This window comes from Scophthalmus maximus, chromosome 17 (assembly GCF_022379125.1).
Source record: "Scophthalmus maximus strain ysfricsl-2021 chromosome 17, ASM2237912v1, whole genome shotgun sequence".
NCBI classification, from domain to species: Eukaryota; Metazoa; Chordata; class Actinopteri; order Pleuronectiformes; family Scophthalmidae; genus Scophthalmus; species Scophthalmus maximus.
Window position 1 is genome coordinate 11,223,272 of NC_061531.1, and position 21,046 is coordinate 11,244,317.

At 42.1% G+C, this 21,046-nt stretch overlaps 1 protein-coding gene, 1 long non-coding RNA gene and 1 other non-coding gene across 3 annotated transcripts; 1 reads left to right on the forward strand and 2 right to left on the reverse strand.

Annotated features, from left to right (window-relative positions):
* The first annotated feature begins 9,866 nt into the window (after positions 1–9,866).
* sdr42e2 (short chain dehydrogenase/reductase family 42E, member 2) lies at positions 9,867–19,609 on the forward strand. The gene is made up of 12 exons (XM_035614546.1): positions 9,867–10,020; positions 11,038–11,485; positions 12,384–12,479; positions 12,972–13,029; positions 13,151–13,269; positions 13,358–13,433; positions 14,290–14,372; positions 15,521–15,658; positions 15,902–15,967; positions 16,630–16,693; positions 16,823–16,896; positions 18,898–19,609. The coding sequence occupies exons 1-12, from the start codon at positions 10,001–10,003 to the stop codon at positions 19,147–19,149; spliced, it is 1,494 nt and encodes a 497-aa protein (XP_035470439.1). The 5' UTR covers positions 9,867–10,000; the 3' UTR covers positions 19,150–19,609.
* LOC118288447 lies at positions 17,341–20,929 on the reverse strand. The gene is made up of 2 exons (XR_004785875.2): positions 20,397–20,929; positions 17,341–17,591 (listed from the first exon to the last, which is right to left on the reverse strand). It is a non-coding gene; the product is annotated as an uncharacterized LOC118288447 (long non-coding RNA).
* Positions 19,978–20,059, reverse strand: trnal-uag. The gene has a single exon. It is a non-coding gene; the product is annotated as a tRNA-Leu (tRNA).
* Positions 20,930–21,046: the final 117 nt, after the last annotated feature.

Consider the following 21,046-nt stretch of genomic DNA (forward strand, 5'->3'; position numbering starts at 1 on the left):
CTCTGACACAATGTGAGTGGTTATTGGGCTGATTTAAGGGGATGGGACGTATCTAACCAGCAGCTGATATGATGAACAGAAGGAAAATTCTACTTTATGATATTAACCTTCGATCAGGATGCTGCCCAACAGTCCTTCTACTCTTACTTCATTAAGTCTGGAAAAAAAACAGACACAAACTGATGCAAGGGCAGCGTTCAATCCTCATCACAAATCCAACCGCGGAAAAGGTATTTTTATTTGTTTATGTATGCATTCAGTGGAGGGAGTCATTATTATCTCACTGGCGGAATGCAGCTGAAGATAAGGGCGCGCCACTCCTCTCAGGACTGGACCTCCATTCGCCTCTCGATGACCCGCGGTGTTGAGTCGAGCATGAAGGTGTTTTCAGAAGATTTCAGGAGGTCACAGTATTACAGCACGATGGGTCGCACCACTGCAACCAGGTCTCAGCTGTCATCCAAAGGCTCCCCAACCTTAAGTCTGACTTGGACTACGATGACGTGAAAACGTTATGTCAGTGCAAAATGCATTAAGGCTGTATTAACGGCTGCCTTCCATTACTGCAGTGGTCCCTCAATGTGGGGGATAGGATACTTCAAAATGCGTTTCATCCAAGTGGAGGACTAACAGATGAGGCTGCGAGACTGGATTCACTCGGGTCTAATGGAGAGTTATTGGAGGACAGATCAACTCTGACGGATCCCAGAGCAGCTCTCTCTGTCCAGATGGAGGTGAGATGTTACTCTGGTCCAAACTGCTTTGTTATAACTATTCAACCAGCCTACTAAAAAGATTATCAACCAAAACTTTTTCAACTTTTACGATATAAAGTTCTTATATTTGTATTTGAGACCGATATTCGTGGGATGGTGCTTAAAATGGACAGATGGATGGATTTCAAATCGCTGTCCAGACCTCGATTCGGATTAATTCACAAGTTTAATGAGAATTGTTCAACTACTCTCAACCCTAACCACTGTAGATTGTTGGATTTCGACTGACGCGGTTATCAGATCGGTCCTGTGTAAATGTTACACTTACTGCTGGGAGGGTCAACGTTTAATTGGGCATTATGAAGCAATGAGCCCTCTAATCTTGTGGAAATGTCTGTTATTTGACAGGAGTCCACCATCTGCCGCGCCCAAAGTCCCACTGGTGTTTGGGAGCTGATCATATCCACGGCTGTTTCATATTTAATGCAGTAGAAGTACATAAAACAGTAGAAGTGAGCGACTTTTTGAAATCGGTGTACTTTTTCCCCCACATTTTACAGAGACGATAAAAGGTTTGCCTCAGGTGAAGGTGAAAGAGATTCACTACTTTGGTCGCTTCACTCAAAGAAGAAAATTAAATTGCCGCTGCTCCCTGTTCTGCAGATTTGAATTTCCAGTCAAGGTCTTGAACCCTTTAAATCACATAATTACCGAATTAAATGAAGAAGGCCACTATATCGTTTTCCTTTTCACACCTCTGTCCACTCTGAAGAGGTGTGACAAATGTGTATCTGATCAGATGTAAACAGAAGAATCAGTGAGGGCCAAATTCCATTTAGCTCACTCCCTGATATTAGTGGTGACGCCGCCGGTACTTTTCTAAATATGACGAGGCAAAATGTCTTCTGCGAGATGTATTTTTGCTGCTAAATTTATCTGCCCTCAGCATTGATCCGTCAGTAGGTGGGAAACGGAGGCCCGGCAGAGGTTGGTCAGCATCCGTCACACAGCAGACGTGCTGCTGGGGCAAGACAAAAATAACAGAGGCAAGGAAGAGGACTGCAGTGTCTGGAGCCGTGTTACTGACAGTGATCACAATATTAAAAGAAACGTAAATGTAGTCTCCTCTAATGGAATATGCCATAAGTGTATTTAGACTTATCTTTTCATAATATTCACTAAGTGCACTTTACTGCTCACTGTTAATCTCTGTAAAAAAAAAAAAATTCAGAATGTTTTTGTGTAGACATTAGTCATTCATACTATAAAATTGGAAAATGTGGACTTTCAGCTCTGTCACTGTGCATTTCTGACAACAGCAGATGCTGCACGGACAAACACAAGCACGTTACCACCACACGATCAACACTGGAATGCACAGGACATCTGCCGTCACTTAGGTGTACCCGGGTACACAGACAGATGCTGCTCGGCACACATGCACAGACACACACACACACACACACACACACACACACACACACACACACACACACACACACACACACACACACACACGTGTGTTCAGTTCTTGGTGCACCTGTGACTGCTGTGTTTGACTGTTTACAGCATTACAGAACATGACAGACAGAGACGACTCAACCAATGAAGCGGGTGTTAATGTATTTATACACTGTTGAATATGTTAGCTGTTAATCATTGATTATTATATCTTACAATAAATGTTAGTTTTTAAATATTTTGTTGAAGGTTTCTGCCCAAAGTGCCTTAACTCAATCACCAGTTAGGTCATTCGTACGTATAAAGGTCAAAGGTCAAAATGTCAGCCTGCTCATACAATTTATAGATTACACTGTATGCTCTCAGCTGATCTATAGCGTAGCATCATTTAAAAATATATATATATCTCCATCATTAACATACTGAATGTGCCAAGCTGTTGTGTAGTTTTCTTGGTTTGTGTCCATGCAACAAAAACAGGAGAGGAGAGGCTGCAGGGCGCTACACTCTAACGCCCCGCGGACCAAGCCCGCCGCTGACCAGTGTTTATTTCTGCTGGGCCCCACCGTTTTATTTTCACGAGGGTATTAATGTTGTGTATTTTGATATGCCTTGTGTGTTATTTTAGATGAGTCATTGTGGAATGCGTATGTACATTTCAAAATAGCCTGTGCCTGCACGAGGCGAGACGCAGGCATGATGGATAGGACTGTGTGTGTGTGTGTGTGTGTGTGTGTATTTCAGAGACACACACTGGTATGATAATGAAGGCTTCTGTATCTTGCTGTGCAGACACACTTGTTTCTTTATCTGAAATTACCGAGAGATGATAATATAATGTCATCGTGAATGTCTCTTGTGTACAGAAAATCTAACAAATCCGAGGCATTGTCAACATTACATAATTGTTCAATAACCGTTAATGTCTGCAACACAGCACGCTTCATGTTTAGTTGTCAGTGTTTCATGTGCTGTCTAATTCAAGAGAACTAACACGGACAGTAAATTGTCCTCTCTTTGTCCCCCAGACTCTATTAGAGTTGGGGGGGGTCAGACCGGGGGAGTTCCAGGGGAAAGGGTGACCTGACGAAAGGCCTCGAGCAGGCCTGCTGTCATAATCCTCAGTAATCATGCCGAAAAGCCCCAAAGACTTGCTGAGCTGGAAATGACACTGCGTCTCCGTGTCTTCTGACCACCTGCGGTCGTGCCCTGGCTGCAACATTTTTAAGAACATTTAATGGAAAATGACAAGAACCAGCTTAATACCATCTCGCTTACATAGGAGAGTCTCATTAACTTGAATTCCTTTTGATCAAGTGATACAGGTTAATATGTACAGTAGGTAGACCGGCACTAAGCACTTCATTCTTTAACATTTGGGGAGATGTGAAGATTGATACTTATGTTTGTGTTAAGTATTGAGCAGGAGCAGTGATGATTTGTTTGGCTATATTCAAATAGTTTTATTTTTTTACATTTCTGTTTGTGTGATTATTAGACAAAATATATACAAACATACTTTTTAAACTAAACAGATAGTGGAAAGCAGATAAAGATTCAGGGATCCATTTAAAAGTTATTCAGCTGGCTACAGTTCATTCCAGGTGAAACACGAACATCTGTATCGAATTTCATGACAATCCATTCAAGCATTCCTGAGACGTTTCACCAAAGCAGAAGAATTTCAACCTGCAGGTGATGGTAAAGAAGAAGTCAGGCGATCGACCAAAGAGTAGACTCCCTGTAATCCCATGGAGACCAATAATATCTGTACATTGCACTGCAATCCATCCAATAAATATAAATATATATATATATAGACATGAACAATTACATCCTCGCTCTTATTCGCCTTTCCTCTGACTATTCTCTCCTCCTTTGTTCTACTCCTACTGTTTCTGACTGTAGGTCGCCGCTACCATCAATAGACCTCTGGGTCATACACAATAACTGCTGAGTACATAGAAAACAAATATTGTTGTTGTTGTTTTTTATACCAGAGGACATGAATGATTAATGTGGGCCTCGTTTGAGAAGAGTGGAGTGAAAAGATTCCTGTCACGTCTTCTCTCTCAGAGAAGCCCCGGGCTGCCGTTGTGTGTTACCTTTCTCTCTTACTTCCCCAGCAAGCACAAAGCATGTGCATGTTTCTTTATTCCTTGTTTAATGTCATATCTTTTTTTTTTTCAGCTGCAGAAAAAAACAAAAACAGATTCATGAACAAGAAACTCATCACTTTGCTTTCCAGCCATCAGCGGCGTCGGGAACAGCGGCTCGGCTGATTGGGCCGCCGAGCAATGGATTTAGAAGGTACCTTGCCAGATATCGATCGCCTGCGAGAGCCTCTGACCTCAGCGCGAGCAGGCTTAGAGTAAAGCTGTTTGTCAAATTCTGCTACAATATCATCTGTACGGCTGTTCAGCTTTTCTGTTAATATTGACATGCGGCGATTGAGAGGGCAAGGTATCCTGCAAAAAACATCACGCTTGAATGCCAGGAAGAAGCTGAAATAATAAACTGAGGATAAAATTAAGCGCGCCCTGTTGGTTTTGGAGAGTACATGTTGTTTGTTCACCCAACAACTCTTCTAATCTTTCCCACAAAGTGTCCACCGTACTCTCTCTTTCCAGAAGTAGGCTTTTTTTCTCCTTTAGTCTAGTCCTGAAAAAAAACAACCAGCACAGTATATACCAGCAGGAGATATTTCCCCCTCCCTTCTTATCGTGTCTGTCCTTGAAGCAGCAGCAGCAGCAGGTCTGCCATCATCTTTGTCCCAAGCCTCCAATTGCAACCTCTAAGGAATGATGTGCTTGCCTGTCATTTTCTTCCTCCTTTATCACTGGGAGAGATGAAGCAGAGCTCGTTTGGCTCCTTCGCAGGCCAAATCAGCTGAAAGGTTCCCCAAAAATCACCAGTCACGCTAGCATCGCTACAGGGCAATCTTAAAAGAGCGGGATCAACTGAATCCTTTGCAGATTCTTCCCATTCTATAGGTGCATTTTTTTGGGGGTGGGTTATTGTGTCTACAAATACCACACACGTGGGGTGGCATGTCATCCCCCCTCTGTCTCCCACAGTTTAATGTTTCCCTCCTGCTATGTCTAATGAAGGCAAGCGGTTAAAATAATAATTAAGTAACCAAACTGGAAAAACAGGAACCACTTCGCATGGAGCCCAGTTCGAGCTACATTCTCAGAACGGACTATTGGTGCGGCGTGTTTGTCTACGTGCTGTGTTTCTTTTTAAACTTGATTTGGACATGATTGAATTAACTGTTATCAGTGAATCGATGCAGCTGCATCAACATCTCACTGCATCTCACGTCTTCTTTTTTTAGTCACTACTGACCCCTGCTCTTTCTGCCCCGGCTACATTATTTTTTACTGCTATCTTTTGAATCTCTTTGGCAGTGTGTGTGTGTGTGTGTGTGTGTGTGTGTGTGTGTGTGTGTGTGTGCGTGTGAGAGAGAGAGAGAGAGAGTGTGTGTGTGTGTGTGTGTGTGAGAGAGAAAGAGAGAGAGAGAGAGAGAGTGTGTGTGTGTGTGTGTGTGTGTGTGTGAGTGTGTGCACGTGTGTGTGTGTGTGTGTGTGTGTTTATAGCTGAGCAGTATCAGAACAGCTAATGAGCAGAGTAAATGTGGAGAGATCTCCGGCGCTGACACAGCGCTGCAGAGATGCCTCTGACTCTGCACGACCAATAAACCTCTGACAGCTTCTACCACATCAGCCTCTGCCGTTTGAACAGTTGTACCAGAGTAAAACTTTTCTTTAATTCTGTTTTCAGACACTTATTGATGTTGTCCAAACACAGACTCATTGTCCACACACAGTCACCAGGAGTCTGACCACGGCTCGAGCATCCATCACACCAGTTCAAACCCACTGCTCTCGGCTCTCGTCTCCTCTCACTCTGCAGCCTTGTGTGCTTTGGGGAGGTTACACATAAAATCAGGCTAATTGATTCGGCTTCAAATCCTCCCAGCTGCCTTTTTTTCTATTTTCTTTCTGACTTTGACCTCAGACCTCCTGCATCCTAAATGAGCGTGAAATGAGTTGACTCATGCACTTCAGTGAGGCATTTCAACCAAAGAAATGCACCTGCCTCCATATTTTATTTTCCCTTCTTTTTTTTTTTATAAGACTTTCACTGAACGGTGTTAAAAGCAGAGATGATGGGTAAGTGCTCTTTTTTGTAACTTGGTCTGTGATGACATGAATACATGGCATACATACAGTACAATGTGTACATTTCTGCATTTCTTCGTAGTCCCTGTCTTTTGAATAACTCCTTTGCCAATATTTTTTTCTTTGGTGATTCTCTGGTGTTTTATTTTTCAATCATTAGCTGTGGTTGTGTACATTACTCTACGTTCATTTTTTCCTGGCAGCTTGGATTTCAGTGTGAAGAACCAAAACATGCCTCCTTTGCTTCACAACACCTCCCGACCACCTGAGACTGAGGCCCCTTCATCCGCTGTTCATGCAGGTTAAAGGATTTTATAGATTTTGCGTGCATGCGTGTGTGTGATTTCACCAGATGATCAGAAGAAACTGATCAGGGATCAGAGCTTCACCTAATCGAGGTTTGCCGACTCGAAGCTCACTCACTCAGTCTTACTCAGAATTGGACTGTCACTTTGTCCTTAACTTCATTGTGCAGTGTTATTGAATGCAGTTGTCTGGCGCCCCCTTCTGCCCGAAATCACTTTTTTCATTTATGTTTTTCAATTCAGCCTGGCAGCTTGGATGTCAGGTGAACGGCAGGTAGCTGACTCCTTTCATCCAGAAAATATTTTATTTTCTCTTAGAAGGCAGATGAGGCTTCATATTTTTTTAAAATATTTTTCAGAATGTTTGTTGTTAAGCTATAGTCTCTGATCCTGTGTCAGAAAAGTCAGAGTCTGCTGATCTCATGGTTGGATCACAGCCACATGTCAGTTATATATTGGCCCATCAATGGCTCCCTAATGAATTTGCAAATTTGCTAGTACACACATGCATTTGAAAGAACTTTCCATCTTCAGCCGATTCACGTGACAACAACATTTCTAGAGTCAAAGTCTGCACACACATGATTCTGTGCAGTGAATGTCAAACCTCTTCGAAAGCAGTATAATCAAATGAAGATCCTGGTGCAAGGGCATATTGTCAGATTTATTCCTTTAGATAGTCACTTGTCCTATATGACTTTGATCGCTGGGGCCCTCAAGGGCCCAGCAAGGTCTTGGACAAGGGAGGTCTGGCTCTACCGCAGCACTCCTTCCCCTCACTGCTGCAGCGGGTCAGACAAGGTGACGCCTCCCTGATGAAAGTGATTCATGACTGTGCAGTGCGCAGCGTTTAATCAGAGAGTAACTCGAACCTTTTATCACACTGAAATAACAAATGAGCAGCGGAGGAAAGACGCCAGTGAGTTATAGGACTGATCCGGTTAGTGTGCACTTTAAAACAGTATGCTCGAATGTATTTGCTGTTTTCAGCAAAGCATTATGGGAATTTAATGTGTGTGAGTAGATGCAATATCATCTCCCAGATAAATAAAAGCCACAACAAGTGCATATGTGTATGGGTTTCTGAGATGTGTGCGGAACCTCCAGGGCCAATAATGGACATTGAATAATTCAAACACTTAATCAAAAGAAGCGAATCGAATTTTCCCTTAAATAATTTGTCGATTGCCACAAATTTTTCAGCTCCTTGGATTTGAATATTTGCTGTATTTCCCTGTTTTCTGTGATAATAAACTGAAAAGCTTTGAGTTCTGAACCACCTTCACAATTTGCTTACCAGATTTCACAGAGAACGGTTGTTCTTAAAAAAAGAAGCATCTATCTGACAGCTTTAGTTACTAGTAACTTTGCATATTATTATTTTTTTTACATACAGAACAGTATAAAGTATGATTTTTCGATATTTTTCACATAAATAAATCCTGTACTGAATATAATCCAGGACTTGATCTAATCCCCTACTTTGCCTTTTTCAGTAACGAGTTTCTAATACCTTAAAGGGATTAGTATCTAAATGTTCTCCCTCAGTTGACAAAGATTAAATGTTATTTCTCAGAATGACTTGTTTTGATGTTGATCGTCTCGTGCCCGGCCGTGTCCATCCGACACCGGGTAAAATGGAGCCAGCTTCAGAAGCCTGTCATGACATTCCCTTTGCTACACCACATGGATTCACCCAAAGTTCTGCTTTTGCACTTTGCAGAACAGAATCATAGAGTTTGCTGATGATACAACACCTTTATCAGTGCTTCACATGACATAACATTTCATGGAAATCAGACATGATTCAATACAAAGACATGGCGTCAGCCACCCTGCCAAGAATGTCACACTGTTTAGGGCACTCATTTATTTTCCGAACACTGTGTATACTATAAGTGGATCTATTTCCCTTTGGAGGTGGTAAATTGGTTACCAGACATGTCGCCTCGCAAGGTACAAAAAAAGAGACTCAATGTTCTAAAAGACAGTTTCCACTGTGACACAACAGTGGCACTGCCAGAGCTGCTGTTGAACCCAAATGAGATGTAATCTGAGGTCTGAAGTGGATCAACACCTCGTGTACTTTTCTGTTAAAAGAGGAGAAGACTTTTTTTTAAATTGCAGTTTTAATGCGTTTGTACTCAAGAGCTCAGTCATTTGGCAGCTACCCAAGACCCCCCCCCCCAAATTACGTGCAGTGCATTTAAGTGTGGGCTCAGGTTTGGCAGTCAGTCTGCTGTCGTCTAAATAAAATATGAAGCGTCTATTTCTGTCTTCTTCAAAAACACTTCAGGAAGTGACTGCTGCTGCTGCTGCTGCTGCTGCTGCTGCTGTTTACCTGCCTGCTGTCAAGTCAGAGACACATCTGTTACTTCATCTGACCCCTGACCCCTGATTAAAGATCATGTGTGTTTTCTTCACAGGGACACATGTTAATCAATGAAGTGAAATTCTCTACACACATGTCACAGTGTTCTCACAACTGTGGAGCCTGAGTTATTGAATGATGGCAAAGTGCAGGTAAAAAGAACATCTCGCAATATGATAAAAATGTCATAATCATATACTGCGTGTGTCTTTTATTTTTCCTAAATTTGCTTATGAACACGATGTCAACACGATGATGTGCGGCACGTGTCTGTGAATGACTTTTTGCTGAACAAAGTGAATATTTAACCAAGGTTGTGTGCGGGTTTGCCACCTAAATAATTTTTTCCAAATATTATGTTTTAATGAGGTCAGAAGAAAAGAAAGGTGCATTTCTAAGGGAAAATTAACGATCTATTTTGTATTTGTATTTGTCATTATTATTATTAATATTAATATTATTATTATTTTATTTTTATTTTTATTTTGTTTTTACACATACAGAAGTATGGTCTGTTGGACTCAATTTTTAAGAAATTAAGTACATTTAAATCCATGAGCATTTATTAGTGGTTGATCTACATGCATTATTACCAAACAAAAAAAGAGAAACACGTTTTACAACCAGGGAGCCCCAACACCATTAATTAGTGAGCACCAGTAAAGGTCATTACAATTTTGTTTCAATTATTATTATTTATTTATTCGCCGTTTATTTGATTCCTGTATATGGCTGCACATCTTGACCTCTCAATGGGACCGACCCGGTGTCCCACACAGGGTGAGTCGACCCCAAAGAGGAGCTGCGCACTGCGTCCGGACATTACGGTAGCGGAGCGTGCAGGTGGAGGTGCAGCTGATTGACAGGTGAGGGAGATGGCGCGTCGGGAGGGACCACGAGCGCAAAGGGAACGTTTCGACCGGACTCTTCTCCTGAGCCAACCGGCACCGGTGCGGATGCGAGATGTCCAAGGCAAGATTGAGGTGAGTCCCCCCCAAAAAAATCAAAAAAAGATGTGATCGTCAATTTAAATATCTGGGAAGGAGAAAATGAAGGAGGTCACTTTGACTTCTAATTGTCCATTTGGCTCTTTCGTTTCGGGGGAAGAAACACGGAAGAGATCAGGCTTGAATTCGACATGTATGCCTGTAGTTTTTCAAAAGTTACAAATGGCTCATCACTGATGGAACTTGTTGGGTGACCCGTCCATCACCATCGGGTTGTTATCACCAAATCTCATTTTAACACACAAGAAGAAATGCTGGGTATACTGCCCAACCAATAGTGAGAAAAAAACAAACAAACAAAACAAACCAACAACCTTAAATGTGTGTTATGAATGAAAAGTCTAATAGAATTTTTGTTGTTGTTGTTATTCAGTAATTATTCAGGGTTGGTCAGTGTTTTCCACACGTCCCGCCCTTAACAATAAGTGGTCAGTCATTATAAACTCATGACATTGTTTAAATGGACAGAGCTGTGGAGATCACACAGTTTCTTATACCAAAGAGGAAGAAGATTCTCCAGGCTAAATGTGTGTGAAATGATATAATCAAATAATGTAAAAGTCTCCAGTTAAAAAGAGAAAGAACAAGCTGAGACACAATATCAAGTAAACGTTAGGCTATTCTCTTCACAGGTCAAGTCAATTCAACTGGAATTTATCTCAAGGAACTTTACACAGCGAGGTCGAGACCTCACAATACTACAGAGGAAAAAAACACACCAGTTCCCACAGCGAGCGAGCACTTGGCGACCGTGGAGACAACAAACCTGTCAGACATTTCTTGCAGAAGCACATTCAGTTGTGTGCGGTCATCTGCCGCGACCAGTTGGGGAGAGAAAGAGAATAGTGGGAGGAGAGGAGAGGTGGAAGAGAAGAGAACGAAAAGTTGTATAACCGTCGCTTAAGCTTTCTCACACTGATTCTTATAATGATGTCAAACGTTAATGATACTAAAACAATGAATAACAAATGTTCCCCTCCTCCCACCCATCAGGACGTCACCTATGGAGCTGTGTGGTCCCAACATGAGTGAGACTAGAGGCTCCCTGTGTCAGGTGAAGCCGGCTCCCTGTCACGGCGTCCCTCTCTGTCGCCTGCAGGCCAGTGGACAGCACATGCACAACCTCTCCCACCTCAGCCACCAGCCATGGGTCGACCAGCCGGCCCCGGCCATCGTCTCCAGCCCTGCGGTGGCCATCCGACACCGGGTGAACGGAGCCGCGGCAGCCAGCTGCAGCAGCCCGGTGTGTGTCGCCTCCCGACTGGGAGAGGAGGCTGCGCTGGCCCAGGGCGTCTCCATGGGGACGGTGCTGGTGACAGGAGGAGGGGGATACTTTGGCTTCAGGCTGGGGAGAGAGCTGGCCCGCCAGGGGATGTCCGTGATCCTTCTGGACATGAACAAGCCTCCCTGTGATGTCCCTGATGGAGCGACCTTCTATCAGGTACAGGAGGGAGGAATTTTTTTTCTATTTCTCCCTTCATTTTGAGCCAATATTCTTATACAGTCTAATCCAGATAAGATAAGATAAGCATGGAGAGGATGACAGGGGTGTTCACTGTCCAGTTCCATTACCACCACAGAGCTGGTCTCTCTCACCAGCCTGTCCAGTCCTTGAGTTGAGCTGAAATTGAGCTGAAGGTAAATGCCGTCGCGTCATGCTGAGAAGTTGTCGACCAGGTCTCTGTGGTCCTCCTCTTTGTCCTCTGTGATGCAGCTGACAGTACAGCCGTGCTCGTCACCGCGTCGGAGGGGCAGCCTCTGCCGCCCGACGTACGTCGGTAGTTTGTAATCCAGGCCACTCGGTCCTGGTCCACCTGCATCACAGAGAGCCTCTCAGCCAGTGTCAATAATATACTTTTTTATTTATAGTTATATAAAGAACATGAAATGCACAGTATGATTGTTATTCTGCTCCGAGCAGACTTGAAAATCAACTCTAATTGTTTCCTTGTGTCAGCCAGCGTCAATGTGTCTCCCTGGTTTGTCTGTGTGTGTGTGTGTGTGTGTGTGTGTGTGTGAGTGTGTGTGAGTGTGTGTGTGTGTGTGTGTGTGTGTGTGTGTGTGTGCGTGTGTGTGAGTGTGTGTGTGCGTGCGCTGGCTGGAAACAGACACAGGTGAGTGATCCGCCTCAGAGCGCCAGCTGCTGACTGAGTCAGAGAGGGTGGAGACAAGATTCAGGTTTCACCTGCAGGCCTCATGGCACACTTACCTTGATTATAACTGTCCCGTCGTGAGATAGTTATTGACTCACATCACCACATGTACTGTGTCACGTTAGTGATTGTTAAAACAAATATTCTTTACCATCAGTGGATGACTTCCTGTTGTCTCTCTTACAGAGTGATATTCGAGACTATCCTTCCCTCTATAAAGTGAGTGAAGGTGTTGACTGTATATTCCACACAGCCTCTTACGGCATGTCCGGACCAGAGCAGGTGACTTCCCCCTCATGTCTTCTTTAGCATCTTTTCTTACAACAAAAGTCAAGAGAAGCAGAGAGTCGAGCAAGAAAGTCGAATTTCATGGAATAGTAAAGTGCTGCAAGTATTGCACTGCAGAAAATGTACGTTATATTAATGTCTGGTGAACTCACTTCTTCACAACTCCAGACTTTCATACCTCTAATACTGTTAGAGGTCTGGAAATCCAGTTAAATCAACACACCTCACTGCAATGAGTCTTTTATACTTGTTTTTAGTTTACTTGTGTGTAATAGCTGATCCCCGTTGGGTGCTTGTCATCCATCATGATGGCAAATGATTACTGACGGGATTGTTGACCGATCGTTATTATGAATACCTCACTGAGATGTAGTGAATGTAAGCTCATCATTGCACTAGAAGGTGAGTATAAAGAAAGTGTTATCTACAATACAGGAAGAGATGTAGTTAAGAAGTGACACTTTCTGTCTTTCCCTTTGTCTCCAGCTGAAGAAAGAGCAGGTAGAGTCAGTCAACGTCGGAGGGACTAATAATGTTCTAAATGGTAAGAATATGTGCAGCGGTTGCCAATCTCAACGCCAAGCATTTCATTTGCAATATATATCTATATATCTATATATAGATATATATCTTCTAAATAATTCACGCTGCGTGATCTCTAACAGTGTGTAAGGAGAGGAACATTCCCCGGCTAGTGTACACCAGCACCATCAACGTGGTGTTTGCTGGAAAACCAATTGAGGACGGTGATGAGGCGTCGGTGCCGTACGTGCCCCACGACTTGGTGGGTGAAATGACCAGGATCAACTGACGCACTCGGTTTTTAATTTAGCACCAAAAGATGCGATGAACAGTTTTTCTTTCTGTTGCAGCACATCGACCACTACTCCAGAACTAAAGCGATCGCGGAGCAGATGGTCCTCTCGGCCAACGGCTGCTCTTTGAAAGGTGTGAATCCATCAGTGTGTGCGGTGACAGGACAGCACGAAAAAGAACCCGATCAGTGGAGATCGCAACCTACATGCCTTTTGATTTCTGTGTAAAAAAAGGGTTTTGTGCGTGTTTGTTTAAGATAGTGACAGAGAGAAACCGAGGCAGCGGTAGCCATGGAAACATTGTACAGTCCAACAATAGTTTATATTTCTAGTCCGGGATGTGTCAGCGGGAAATATTGTGCTTTTTTTTGATTGACTGACAATTATAGTTAAATTTAGGTTTATTGTTGTTTAATTTTCACCAGAAAAAAACATGAGAAGCTTTTAAAATATGATGCACAATTAAAATACCAGTGGTTTACAACCTTGTTTCATGTAAAAAAAATTTTTTTAAAAAGCAGTTGTGGCTCCTTGGCCCATATTTTATATGTGACTGAGTGATGATCGTATTTACATACAAGGCTCAGAGAGCTACAATCATGTGATATTTCAAGAAAGTAAAGATCAGAAAGGAATTTTTTAGAAAATTAATAAATGTTTTTTTTTGGATTCTTAGTTATATCTCTCTTTTATGATGCATGAAAAATTGACCACTGTGGTGAATTGGTCGAATATGAAACATGTGAAAGAGCCTTTATATATATATATTAGTAGTTTTCTCGCTGAATACCCTTTTGTGTATGATACAGTGGGAAAGAAACATCATCAGAGAGGATACTGCCTGAGCCCCGTCTTCGCTAAAACTGTGAACTGCTGATACCACTGTCAACATTTTTGCCCAATTTCGCTTTACCGATTACTTTATTTAATGCTTCAGCAAATCCATAACGGTATACGCTCAGTGACGGTTTGTTTTCTGTCTCGTGAAGGTGGAGAGCTGCTGCGGACCTGTGTGCTGCGATCCTGTGGCATCTATGGACCTGAGGAGAGGAGACATCTTCACAGAGTGATGGTGAGGGACTTCTCTATTGTCTTATGATCAAGATAAATTCCTTTTGTGTTGGCACTGGAAAATAAGTACACATCTTGCAGTGTCTGAGGCCTCCCCGGCAGAATGTGGTCCAGCCTGTTGTGTTTACATTATTGATGGAGCTCTCTAGGCATCTAGTTACAACTGCCTCTTCTTCCAGTCTTTCCTCTACGAGGTGCCAGTTCATAGTCGGCCATCTGGCCAAGAAGGCTGAATTATAATATTCTGTAGGTTGCCCCTCAGGACGATTCTCTATCGCAACGTTAATCTGGACAAAAATGTGTTTAAATACAATATGTTCAAGCATGTTTTGCCCCAAAACTACAGATTTCCCATACTCAACAGTTCAAATCACAGGTTTTGATATCTACAAGACCATTCATTTCATGTCATTTTGGAACAAAAACACCTCTGAAGTACGAGCCGATTTTGTTTCATTTCTCTTCACATACATAACATTTCTACGATGTAAACTATATTGCTTCACTATTTATCCTCACACAAGCAGCAGAGGAATGTGAGATAACAATAATACATTGTATTTGGATGTGACCGGGATTCTGTTCCTACTCATTTTCCTTTATTCACACTCTCTGTATGCCTGTAAAAAGAAATTTAAAGAAGCGGAATTCACTGTTAAAAAAATTATACTAAATTTAATAATCTACGAACATGAATGACATGCTTTGTGAAAGCCCTATCAGAGGTTTTCAGCTGGCCTCCCCCAGCTCATCTCCACATGATATATGAATTAAGTTACAGTAGCAGAGCGTTAGGACACCTCACACTTAGTTATAATAATAATAATTATTATTATAATATTTATTTTATTATTTTACTGTTTTGTAATTTGATTGCAGGTTAACTCCTCTCTGATTATACTATGGTAACAATAATCATCCCTGGATATCAATAGTATGCAATCGATATGAAGTCAATGTGTAAAACCACATAACAGTCATTTAAAGCTCAGTTCACTGATTTAACCTGACAGTGGTCATGTTGTGTGTTATGTTATGTTGAATAGAAATGAAAAGGGACTCGCGTGATTGATTGAAACATCTCACCAGAAAACAAACAACACAAAATCAACCTGTTCAATTCTTCTCCCTCGCCTCTCCGCCTCTCAGGTGAACGTGCAGCGTCGGTTGTTCAGTTTCCGGTTCGGGGACCCAGAGGCGCGGATGAACTGGGTACACGTAGACAACCTGGTGCTGGCTCACACGCTGGCAGCCGAGGCTCTCACACTGAAGAGGAACTGTGTTGCCGTGAGTCAAACACCCACAGATTCATGTGATCCGAAAACTACAACACCCACACAGAACGAATCAGGCGTAACAGATTCAAATTCTAAATCTTGTTGTATTTACTTCATCACTTCATCCCTGGAAAATTGGATGCATTTAACTGAATTGCACCACATAAACAATGAGTAGTGGTTGTTGTTATCAGATCAGCTGTCAACTACCATGATCCCTTTCATGCAGACTTTCATTTCTGTTCTTTTGCAGAATGGACAGGCCTATTTCATTAATGATGGATTCTCAGTCAACCTGTTTGAGTGGCTGACACCTCTGGTGAGTTAGAGGATAGAGGATAGAGATCATTTTTTGGGGTTTTCCTTCTTGTCTGCAAATCCCAACAGAGGCACCAAAACGACAAAATAATAAAATAAAAATAAGGGAAAACGTGGGAACTGTGGTTTAATTGGACGCAATAACACATACGACCTCCTACTGCTGGAAATAATCACTAGAACACCAAGTGCGCATTAATCCGCAACTGAAAATAGTCCCCATCAAAAGAACTATTTAAGCCAATGATTGCAACAAAAAAAAAAAATGCAGTGCCCTGCTGTTTCAGGAATTTACGCATATTTACGTCTTCAGTCATAATGAATAAGTTTGGGGCTTCGTTCTACAGACGGTGTGTGTCTGTAATAGTTTGGTAAAAGTTTGAAAGTATTATGGGAAGACCAACACATCATCCGTTGTCAGGGGCGGCTCCAGGGGGGAGTTGGAGTTGCTATAGCAACACCAAGATTTGACCTAGCAACAGCAAAGCAACAACTAGGATTTTGTGATGAAAACTCTAGACTATTTTGGTCTTTACATTGGATTTGTTGGTGACAAGGAAAACAATAGAAAAATGCTGCCTTTAATGGATATTTAAAAATTTCCTGAATTTAGAATTTAATCATATTTACGTGGAATTGACTTTGTTACTTTTTTTAATGCAGTTTGAAAAGATGGGCTACAGCAGACCGCTGATAAGCCTGCCTGTGTCTCTGGTCTATTCAGCAGGTAGTGCATCTCTTACTCAAATGTGTGCTTCTTGTAGCTTTCCCTTTGACCACGTTTGTTTAAAAAAAAAAATTGGAAAAAAAGTTGTTGCTATCACTGACTCAGTGTATGTTTATCCTCTGCTTCAAGCCATCCTGGTGGAATACTTGCATGTAGTTCTAAGACCGGTGATCAAAGTTCCTCTCCTTTTTACCAGGAGTGAGGTAATTATGCTTCTTCTGCCTCCCTCTCTCTTGAGCACTTTCTGGAGATCCCGCCTTTTCTGCTCTTGAGAGAGTGTTTGTGTGTGTTTGTGTGTGTGTGTGTTTGTTGTGTGTGTGCGCGCGCTGAAAGATTTTGTAACCCAGGAAGCTCTCTTCGTTGTCTGACCTGGATGAACTGTTTGAGATACATAATACATGAAGAAGATGTGACCCTGTCGGGTTGAAGGTTGCACATTGTGGAGCTTGTGTGTAAACATATGCATTCATGCCTAAATTAAAGTATGTGCCTTGTGTGTTGGAGATTAGGTTACATGCTCACTAATGAGTCGATTCTTGTTTAAGTCTCTCCCACAACAGTAACGGACAAGTATTTTCCTACCAGCCCCTCTGCTCCCCCCTCCTTTGTCTGATGCTGTCTGTTGTTCATGAATTATGGAAAACCAATGTGAGCGTTGAATTTATTAAAATATCGGGAGATAATGACATTTCAAAGGTTTCGTGGTCACTGGAAGCCCTTTATAGCATTTGCTGGTCTGAGGGGCCTTACGATGCATCTTAAGGAGCCTCCATTGTGGCCTGTAAGCTCCTCATGAAAGTGTGATGAGGCCGAAACCAAAGCTGAGCCTGAGAGCCGTGGGCCTTCACCTGGAGCTCATTCTCTCGGACAGCTGCTGGCTGGGGGATCGATGATTGTCCTGTGAATAAAACATAAATTGCCAAGGGTCAGAAGAACAGTAAGTTCAAGAAGGAAGTTTACAGGAAGTGACCTCAACACAGTGGGTGTTTCCAAGGCTGAGTCAGGCAACCACTCTGCTGGGCTCAAATGATCCTGCCAACTCTCGGGTCATACTGTTTTATGACATGCAAAACAGTATGACCTCTTGTACATAAATTCAAGCTCTGCAAATGCACGGAGGAAGAAGTCGTTTCAAATGTCAAATCAACTGAGTTGTAAACACCACAGAAAGCTTAATGATAAGTTTGGTGATAGGCTATGTTATTCATATTGTCAACAAAGCCCCAAACCAACATGGAACTGATCTGACGAACAAGTACTGTACAATTTGTATATCCACAGTCTACACTGTACATAATGGAATACACAATATTGTATGAGTACCAGGGTAGGGAAGTTGAGGTAAATGTGGCAGATTGAGCCCCATAGAGGCTTTTATTCATCTGCGGCCCCCAACAGGTTGACAGCATGTACATGTTCTATAAAAATAGAATGTAATGTTTGTCTAATCAAAGGGATTTCGTTTACAGTGAGAGATTTAAGTCAGATATTATTTCTGCACATGCAAAACTGCAACACGCAGAAATCCGATGAATCATCCAACCAAACAAGGCAACAAAAGAAATAGTTCTGATTACACAGATTACAAAGTTCATTATCAGAAGAGTTTTGTTGCATTACCCTGTGTTTATTCATTTATTAGTTTGATGAGCGTAGAAGGGCTTAATTTTCATTGTTTCGTAGACAGATGTTAAAAAAGGCAGACTGTGTCACTTCCTCATCAGCATCAAAACTCTTTTTAATGCCGATTTGTTTTACATCAGGGAAACTGGAGGCAGTAAAAAGCTACACGTGCCTGAGGGAGACAGTCAGGATGGATGATTTTCAGGTCGGACAGGATGAGCAGGACTCGGCAGTTTGTGTTTCTATATGTGATGGTATACGGGTAGATCGATATCTAACGGCTATGCATGAGTCATACAGGAGAGCTCTGATTAGCTTTTACAGTTCTACAGGAGTAGGAGCTTTGAGGAGTTTGATCTCTTCTATCGCCGTGTGACACCTTACCCCTGGCAGTGAGACAACCAGAGGCATTCATCAGTATCAGAATGTAAAATCAAGGTCATTCTGAACCATTAGCATATCAGAATGACCTTTAACTGGTTCTTTTGGGCCTGGATTTCTTTACAGCAGCTGAAAGGAGCTTCTAGAGATGATATCTGTCTTGATAAAAAGAATTATAAATGCCTCACCTTCCACCATAGGTGAGGACCATTGCAGTAAGCCACACTTTCAAGATCGACAAGGCCCATCGAGAGCTGGGTTACTGTCCGGAGTCCTACACGCTGGCCGACTCTGTGGAACAGCACCTGAAGTCCCTACAGTCTCGCTCCACCTCACCTCTCTCCAACCTCTCCTGGACGTCCCAGCTGCCCCGACGCCCCGTCCAACTGCTGCTGCTGCTGGGTCTCGGTCTGGTGCTACTGATGTTATCCTGCATACTCTATCAGAGCTAAGCAGTTCATGCTGTACTGGAGGGATTTGCTGCACCATAAGATGTCTTGGGCAAAAAGTGATGAAGTGACTTTCACCATAGATGACAGACGCAATATAACTATGCCCCGAAAATACGTGTCCAGTTGTGTAATTTCCTTCGATTTAAGCACATCATTAATACTATCTCTTTCTTCTATCTTGTTGATGTTGGTGTATGTGTGTGAATCTACCAGGCTGCTGAAAATTATAACATCTGAGTTATGTTGTCTACAGTGGAAGTAGCAATGATTTCATAAAAAATAAGAAAATATCTACCTTTGTATTATAAATATTTACATTTTGATTGATTTTATTTCAATGTTGCATGCTATGATATGACTTAGTGATAAAGACCTGTCGAGATTTACACATGTTTAGAGTTTGATTTATATTTAACTGGTCATTTTGTACACTTTTAGAAATAAAATCGTTAACAGTGAATAATGCCAATGAGTTTATATCTATGAAAAAGCGACTTAAATTATAGGTTCCCGTTTTATTTACTCAAATGAAAACTTTGTGGAGGGAAACGAAGGCTTTTTGGTTGAACATCTGGATATATGACATTAATTTGAAGTGATGTGTAGACATTGCTTTGGAATGAGTTGTTGTTTTTGTTGCCTCGCATGCTGCCACAAGGGGGTGCTCTTGTACTGCCAATGATCTTCTCAGCGGTATGCAGTAACGTGTGTAGTGAATGCATGATGTTATCACGTGACCGTGTTAACACTGATAGGCTGCTCTTTTTGTTCTTTTCTTTTTTTCAAAACAATGTGTTAATGCGACCGATCCGCAAAACGGAAGAACATTGGCAGCGGTGGGATTCGAACCCACGCCATCGAAATGACTGGAGCCTAAATCCAGCGCCTTAGACCACTCGGCCACGCTACCGTCGAGAATACAGCGGCGGTTCGATCAATTTTTGAACTCGTACCAGTTCACCTCTCTCGTGTCGTCTTCTTCTTATATATTTATGTCTTGTATATTCGGAATATTATCGGGTTATTCCAGAAACCTTGAAATGTGTGACATTAGTTAAGACTGATGACAAAACGCAAGGGACAGTAAACACTGATTTGATTGGAATTGAGTGGACAAATTAGAATCAAAACACAGATTACAGTTTGTTCCCTCGTGCTGAAGTTGACGGGTTTTTTTGTTTTTTCCTGGGCTTTTCTGATGTCTGTTGTAAAAGAGCTCGAGATAAAATACACCAGTAAATACTTACTTAGCACTTATACCTCACTCGTGGTAGTTTTGTTGTTACAGTTGTTCTCTGCTTATTGAGTTAGCCATGATGCTAACGCTGCCGCTGGTTAACGCCTCCTCCGTTAATCTCCAAAATGGCGTCTGACAACTTCCTCCGGAGCTCTGAGGAAAAGTACCTGCATCCTCACCGGCATGTTGCTACGGCAGCGTTTGAACTACGTGTCCCATAGAAACATTCCTGATCATATTTCATTTTGGATTGAGAATATGAACTTAATGCCAACCATGCCGCGAAACTTTTCTTTAAATATAACAAGAGAGAACATATTGTGAGTGTGAACATATGCTTCATGTGGGCTCTCTCTTGCTAATTGCTTCTTTTGCACACATTGTTTTATTGTTACATTTCTGAGACATGACCAAATAAATATTGGCCTCAACATTTCAATTATGAAATTTTGATTTTGTGACACCTGTGGTCACTTGATGGTCACAGCAAGCGGAGTTAAAAACCTTGGTAGCAGCAACTTTGTCTACTATAGTATCTGGATTCAGTGAAATTCAGAGTAAAAAGTTAGTCAAAGATATTGGCAGATTATTTTTGGGCACACGTTTCAACTAGTTTTTCCAATACGAAATAAAGATAATACAGGATTGTGCATATTTCAG

Coding starts and splice junctions, on each gene's coding strand:
- sdr42e2 (XM_035614546.1), top strand. CDS start 10,001: ATGTCCAAGGCAAGATTGAG. Junction 13,270..13,357: donor CGTACGTGCCCCACGACTTG/GTGGGTGAAATG, acceptor TTTCTGTTGCAG/CACATCGACCACTACTCCAG. Junction 16,694..16,822: donor GTCTCTGGTCTATTCAGCAG/GTAGTGCATCTC, acceptor CTCTGCTTCAAG/CCATCCTGGTGGAATACTTG.